The sequence below is a fragment of the Dermacentor albipictus genome, chromosome 10 (assembly GCF_038994185.2).
Source record: "Dermacentor albipictus isolate Rhodes 1998 colony chromosome 10, USDA_Dalb.pri_finalv2, whole genome shotgun sequence".
NCBI lineage: Eukaryota > Metazoa > Arthropoda > Arachnida > Ixodida > Ixodidae > Dermacentor > Dermacentor albipictus.
Genome location: NC_091830.1, coordinates 68876311 through 68883753, shown reverse-complemented (window position 1 = coordinate 68883753; position 7443 = coordinate 68876311). Strand labels below are relative to the sequence as shown.

The window sequence follows — 7443 nt, the reverse complement described above, 5'->3', positions numbered from 1 at the left end:
GGGTTGATCAACATGTTTTGTGTAAGGCGAGAGTTGACTGACGACCACAGCAAGACGACGACGGCAGTGACGACGATCGTATCTGACGCCAACTGCATGCATGGGTTCAACTCCGACCATTCGACGCGAGTTTACGACATGCTGAATGTTGGTGCTCTACATTGATATTGGACGGGCGTAAGCGAGATGAGTAGTTGTGACGTAACCTGCTACTATTTCACAGATGCATGTACCTGGGGCTACGTCATGGGGTGCATGGTAATATCTCGACGGCATTTGTACACGGTTGAAGAAATGTCGTAACCTGTTCGACTTGAGACGATTATTGTGGCTGCACAAGGCCGCACTAATGACTGGGAAAGGCCGAAGAAATGACTGGGAAACTTGGGCCAGTCCCGAAAGCGGTGCAGTCTAGAATAGCGTCTCGAAGAATGGGAAGAATGCGAGAGACGGCCACGTGACACGCACGCCAAGCGTCTCGAGATGGCTAGATGGCTCAGGAACGAGAAAAGTGAGTCGTGCGATTGGTGTGAAGAAAGATTTCTCCTTGGGCACACAGGGAATAAGGTACCCAATGGTTGATAACGAGGATCGATTTCCAGATGAAATTGCTATGGTACTGACTCTGCACAGGATTTCAAGCTCCCGCATGACAGTTTGCCATGCCGAAGTTGGTGCTCGTCCCCCTGTGGAGTACTCTCGGGAGTTTTTGACATTACTTATTTAAATGGAAGAAATGCGAAATTGTGTGCTCGGGTGGGTTCCTTACATGAAGCCTGTGTCACATATAAAACAATGAGCGTTACATAGCTGGCGATTGCCGCACTGTAATCACGGCAGAAGAAGGCCTTTTGCTCGCGTGACCAGATTTGGCGAATATAGGGACGCGAGCGGCGCGTTCAGTCGGACGCTCAACTCTGCTCCCCAAAGTGGAGCTTCCGTTTCGGCTGTTAGGAAAATATTTGTATCGGTTTCTGTTTAAGGGTTACCAGGTAGCTGGGCAATTATCATTGATGTAAGAGTTACTGCATATGCAGTAACTCTCAGAAAGAAGCGTGGCAGAGGGTGTTCGGGTGGCCGCATGGCGCGTTTCTCAGCGTTCGCGCGCAGGGACGCGCCACGCATCTCGGAGACCACGCGCAGGGCGCCGAGCGTTCTTTGGGAAGCGCTGAGCAATTCCGCTGCGGTACAGGCCGCGTGCGTAACTCGTTTGGACGGTGCAAATACCCGGTGTGGCTGTATTGATTCAGTGCTTTTCATTTTTATGCGAAGCATACTAGCCGCACAAGCACGCTCTTCCTTGCTGCGCCGCGCGCGGCCGCGTAGCTACCATATGACGTCATAACAGCTGCAAAGCGGACGCTTAAGCTTCGCCTTCAAGAGTGGAACGCGACGGCGTTCCCGTCGACCCGCCAAGGGGTGTAACACAATGGGCTACGACGCAGCGACTACGCGCCCCGCATCGGACGCGGTTAGCGTCGAGCAACGCAGCGTTCGGCGCGACAACGAAATGTGCGCCTGAGCAAGCGACGCACGCCTGAGCCGACGCCGACGACACCGGCTTTTCTGCGACACGAGCTCCTTAATTCTGTCGCGTGAAAATAAAGGCTAGTATGCTTCGCATCCTGGGCTTAACCTTAGCTAAGCCACAGCCATTTTTTCAAACATTTTCAGTTGCGTTGCTGTTGTACGCTATTGTGTCTCCGTCGACAGGTGCTGTTACGCATGTTACCTGTCCTATCTCTTCTAGCAGACGAGCCACGTGCCGCCTGAAATGTGCTTCCTAAAGTTTACTCTAGTCAAGGACTCTGCGACGAATTACTCTCCTAAATTTTCGTATATTTTGTTAGCGGAACTGACATCAAATGACGTGCTGCATAAAATTTTCAAGCTCCGCTGGAAAAAACTCAATGCTCAGTTCTTCCGCTCAGCTTCTGCATGCAAAGGTATGGCCGTGCTTCATCCTTTCTGCGAGTTTTGGTAACGGGAATTCGTACAACACTTATTCCTACAACGTCGTCTGGTTGGGTAAAAAGGAAAGTACCTTTGAGAATCCACCTAGCAAGGTCTATTCTTTCGACTGTGCTTTTCCTAGCTGATTGAGCTTCGCGTTTGAGCTAATGGGGTTAAAGGTATTTGACGTAATAGTTCTGCGAAAACCCGCAAGGTGGAGAGAAGCAATTAAAGAAGGAAAAATCAGACATCCACCAGTTCGTAGCCATTGCTGCAAAGGAAACCCATGCGGGTTCCTTGGGTTAAAGGTAGCTGACGAACCTCTTGTCAGATTCTTAGCGCGAAACCACATAAGGTTGCTTCGTTGCAGTGTGACCATCCACCGATAGAAATCGTCCCGTTCTTGTCATGTGGCACATGTGAAGGCTTCGAATTTTTTTTTGGAAAAAGAAGTTGAAGGGAGCGGGTGTTCGAAGAAGACGAATAATGAGAAAAAATCTAACTGATCAACCCTTTTTGTCTCTGCCTCTTGTGAGTTTTCAAAATTCTGTGAAGTTTGCGTACCCTGTCTGAAAAGGCCAACATCCGTGATTAACAGCGTTTCATTCGTTGACCCATCGTGGGTAGGAGCCACACGCATCACAGGCTACAACAACTACAACAATTGTTGGCAGCTACCCGATTCTCGGCCCACTCTCCATCGTGGGCATGTGCCTAATTGTTCTCGCATATCGCCATTAACACCGGCATTGGCTTGTCGGCCATTGCAGCTACGTGGCGGTAACACCGAGGTTCAAAAAAAAGAAATGTCACACAGCGAAGATTACGACGTCTTTCCTACCAACGAGTGGAAGACACAGCTGGACTTCGACCGGCCGTGCGGCGCGGTGAACTCCGAGGAGACGTGCTGGCTGTGCGGCGAGCTTACGCCGTGGAACCGACTGATGCACGAGCTCGCCTTCGAGCTCGTCGAGACCACTCCGGGGACGCTGCTCCTGCGCGCCATGTCCAACGTGGAGGCGGACGGAGACCCCGCGACGGTGGCTCGCGAGGCGTCGCTTCTCACGTCGTGGCTCCTGTGCCGACACCTCTGCATCCGGGAGCTGGACGTGACCTGCCTGGTTCGCGACGGCGCCCCCGCGGACCAACCGTCCTTCCCGATCCACGTCCGCCCCCCGTCGTCCTCGTCGTCGCCGTCCCGGCGCAGGTTCCGCACGCTGAACATCACCGAGAGCGCCGGCGCCCGCCTGTACCTCCGAGGCGTGGACGCCGTGGTCGATCTCGAGACGCTCTTCGTCGACGCTTCCGAGACCAACCGGCACTTCGCGGCCGAAATCGACGCGCTCCTGGAGCGCAACCGCCACACGCTGAAGAAGGTCTACATCTGCGAACACAGCCCGCAGAGACGCGACGGACTGAGGATGGTCGAGAGCCTGGTCGCTTGCGAGTTCCTCACGCTCAAGTCGCCCCACAATAAGAGCAGGATGCCGGACATGGACGCCATGGTGAGGCTCATGTGCGCGTCGACCAGCCTGAAGGAAGTCACGGCCCAGCCGATCCTACAGGGAGAGGTTTCGGTCATCGCCAAGGCTCTCGAAACGAATCTCACCTTGACGAAGCTGTCGCTCTACGTAGAGACGCGTGGTTCGATCGAGGAACTGTTCAGGGCCCTTCAGGCCAACAGAAGCCTGAAGGAACTCCTGCTCTACTGCTGCCTGTTCATCGACACCAGATGCATGCGAGCCGTGGCGTCTGCTCTGCGGAAGAACGCTTCTCTCCGAGCGCTCTACATGGGAGTTGTGTTCCTCGACAACTGCGAAGGGCTGGAACAGTGGTCGCAAGCTCTGTCGGAAAATTGCACCTTGCAGTTTCTCCGCATATACTGCGGTAATATTTCCATGAGGGACATTTCTGCTCTCTGCAAAGCGCTGCAGGTTAACAAGAGCCTGAAGAAATTCATGCTTCCGGGAGCCATGGGTTCCGAAGAAGAAAGGTGCGTGAGAAAGATTTAATTCACAGTTCTTCCTGCAAATGCTCCATTTTGTTTTACCTTCGCGTCCATATACTTAATTTAGGTGCTCGTTTGCATTTTCCTGAGCTACTAAGCCATGCCCGAAAATCATCCGTGATGACCATGTTTTTTTTGTCAATGAGACATTAGAATTTTACCCGCGATAAATACACGCTCTACATTTGCAAACTTATGGCGAAGCATAGAACAACGCGTCCTTGTCTTTCCTTCCTTGTTTGTCCTTCATTGCGGTATTCTCGTTACGCGTAGAGTTTAACGTTTACTATCGCGCCGCCATTTCTGTCCTTGTTGCAGGACGTCTCTGGCACGGCAGCTGCTTGAAGACGAGTGTTACGACCGCGTGCAACTCGGGCCCTGGACGGAACCCTATCTCCGCATCCTCGCATCGGTGCTGGTGTCATCGCACAAGAGCCCCGAGCAGCTCTGGCTGCCGGACATTGGTCAGCTGTCACTCGACAGCGTCAGCGTCCTCTTCAACGCCTTGGCCTCGAGCAAGCGGGTGGACAGCCTCACCGTCGACGTCAAGCACGAGCCCGACGCCAGGGTCGCTCTTCTGTGCGAGGCGTTGAAGAGGAATCGATCCATCGGGTTCCTCCGCATCGACATCGAGGACGGGGACTCGGCGAACGACATTCTACGCGCGCTGACCGTCAACGCGGCCATAACCGAGCTGGACATAACGCTCCGGGTACCCGCCGCCGAGGAGACGATGGCAGCGTTCTGCGGCATGTTGGCGCGCAACGACGCCGTCACGAACATCTCGGCCTGGTTGCACGTCGACTGCCCCGGACGATTCATGGAAGCGATCGCCCGAGGAATGTCGGCCAACAGGCTCGTCGTCAACTTCCAGTGCTGGGCCGGTGACAACACGTGCGTGCCGTCGCCGATTCTCGAGTCGGTGCGGAGGAACAAATCCGCGCTGAACCGCGCCGTCGAGTTCGTTCTGCGCCGCCGCGAAGACAGGCACAGCGCGGAGTGCTTCGAGTTGTTCTCCGACAGATCCTGCCTGCTCGCTCACCTGACGGAAACCGGCGGGTTGTCGGACGTCGAGGCCCGGCTCGAGGTCGCTTCGGCCGAGCACCGCCTGCGGGACAAGTACCTGCTGCTCACGGGCGTTGTTCGGCACTCCGTCGTTTGCTGGCCCGCTGACGTCACGCAGATTGATGCGCTCAACGCTTACTGCTGGCGCGCCATTGCGCGTTACCTGAGGGTCACTGACGTTCGCGTTCAATAATTGCACTCCTTTTAGTCTTCTTTTTTTGAGGGGGGGGGGTATATCTTTAATCAGGGGGCCGAAGAAGCACGTTTTGTAAATTTGCGCAATAACAACCACGATCAGGGCTATAGCGTTGCGTACTTTCGTTCTTGCATCGGCTCTTCCGGTTTGGTAGCAGCCCTCTCAAGACGTTGCAGTGAGAGGGTGATGCAATCGATGACGCAATAACTGCGCATAGCGCGAATGTGATACGTGTGTTCCAAAAAGCAGTGGCAGCTTTGTTGCACAATCCCGAATAACAATCCCGAATAAGAATAAGAATCCCGAAGTCCATAAATATGCACAGTCTCTTTTTATATATATACAGTTTCGCTCGAAGGGCGAAGCTATATGACATCGATATTGTGACGGTGTACGAGATGATAATAACGCGACCTTCTCATTACGATGGACAAAAGAGAAATGAAATTCTACAGTGGAATTATCATATGCTCTGGCGTTGCCCCTCGTTACGAGGCACAGAAGAAATCAACGAAGACAAGTGGCTCTCCGCTATCAAGAGCCCTGATGCCGGGGCGCAACTATGGGCTGTCCAGAGGGCCCACGATGCGGCGGTCGGGCAAGGCCTGACTGTCCCAACGTGGGAGCGGCCCGCAGCGCGCTCAGTCGCGTACCTCAGGACCTTATTAAAGTTTTGCATCCATCCATCAGTGGAATTATGAGCAGCAACGGAGCCAGCTGTGGAAGGAGATGACGACGACGAACGCGTGAGCCGTGGCACGAGCTAGTTCGCGGTTTGTTCGGGGACGACGGAAACGCGCTAGCCATACACAGCTTCGCTTTAATAAACACTGCTGTGCCAACGTCCAGTGCGATACATATATTTGGTTCTTACAAAGGCATCGCGATGAACAATAAGAAACTGTCTTCTATATTAACAACTCTCGTGCACACTCTTTCGTAAATTATTAGCATTTGTAAACCCACCACATTCCCTATATATTAACCTGCACGAAGGAATTTTTGTCATTTATATGTTAAATTCAAGAGGAAGTGTGACTTCGTGAAATTCTGTGGGCCAACAACACGTTTCCGGGTCTGACTGAATCATTCCGAGTGAATCCGGCCGAGCAGAATTTCGCAGACTTAGAGTTCGAACCATGTCGTAACCGACGCGGAACCACCTGAAGAGTTGCGTCTCTCCAGGTGGTTCCGCGAGTCGATTCACCGGCATTTGGCCGCGTTCTCGCGGTTGCGAACCTCGGTATTAGCGCGGACACGACGTCTGGATTCCGTGTCGTTGATGCGCACGCTCTTATCGGTTTGTCGGCGTATACGCGTGGCTTCAACATGCCGTTGCCGATACACGGGATCGTCCTTACGGGCACGATCGCGCTCGCGCTTACGTTCGCATTCGGCAGCCGCTTTTCTGCAGTTCGCTGCATCCGCGGCCTAACCATGGTGACGGCCGGAAATGCAATACAGATATATACAGTTCGTCCGGGTAGAATCGCGTTTTCCCTTGGTCGAGAGCACGACATTGTTCTCATTGTTCTTATAATATATAATATTTGGGGTTTTACGTGCCAAAACCACTTTCTGATTATGAGGCACGCCGTAGTGGAGGACTCCGGAAATTTTGACCACCTGGGGTTCTTTAACGTGCACCTAAATCTAAGCACACGGGTGTTTTCGCATTTCGCCCCCATCGAAATGCGGCCGCCGTGGCCGGGATTCGATCCCGCGACCTCGTGCTCAGCAGCCCAACACCATAGCCACTGAGCAACCACGGCGGGTTCATTGTTCTTATCGGTACAACTGCGAATGTGAACTGTAGTGTTCTACGCAGATGTGTAAGTTGGCTTTCCTGCAGTGCGTTTTCGGCGCTCACGCTCGAATCAGTGAGACATGGAAAGCTTCACTTTAAAATATCTGTGCCATTCTTGATTAAATCAAGCGGGCTAGGCCACTATCTTTCATCGCCCCGTTTCAAAGGGGATGCCATTACACCATCGTCATCATCAGCGGAAATCCAATTTTTGTGCGAAGCATACTAGCCGCACAACCACGCTCTTCCTTGCTGCGCCGCGTGTGGCCGCGTAGCTACCATATGACGTCATAACAGCTGCAAAAGCTGAGGCTCAACTCGTGCGCTCGCTTGCGGCCGCGTAGCTACATAGCCGGCCGGGTCTCAGCTCGTGCGCTCGCCTGCGGTCGCACAGATGGTACTGCGGCCTAACTC

General features: G+C 53.4%; 1 protein-coding gene across 1 annotated transcript; it reads left to right on the top strand.

Moving 5' to 3' along the window:
* The first annotated feature begins 2425 nt into the window (after positions 1-2425).
* On the top strand, positions 2426-5251 carry LOC135898500 (uncharacterized). Its single transcript, XM_065427453.2, has 2 exons — positions 2426-3946; positions 4280-5251. The coding sequence occupies exons 1-2, from the start codon at positions 2760-2762 to the stop codon at positions 5217-5219; spliced, it is 2127 nt and encodes a 708-aa protein (XP_065283525.1). The 5' UTR covers positions 2426-2759; the 3' UTR covers positions 5220-5251.
* The last annotated feature ends 2192 nt before the right edge of the window (positions 5252-7443 follow it).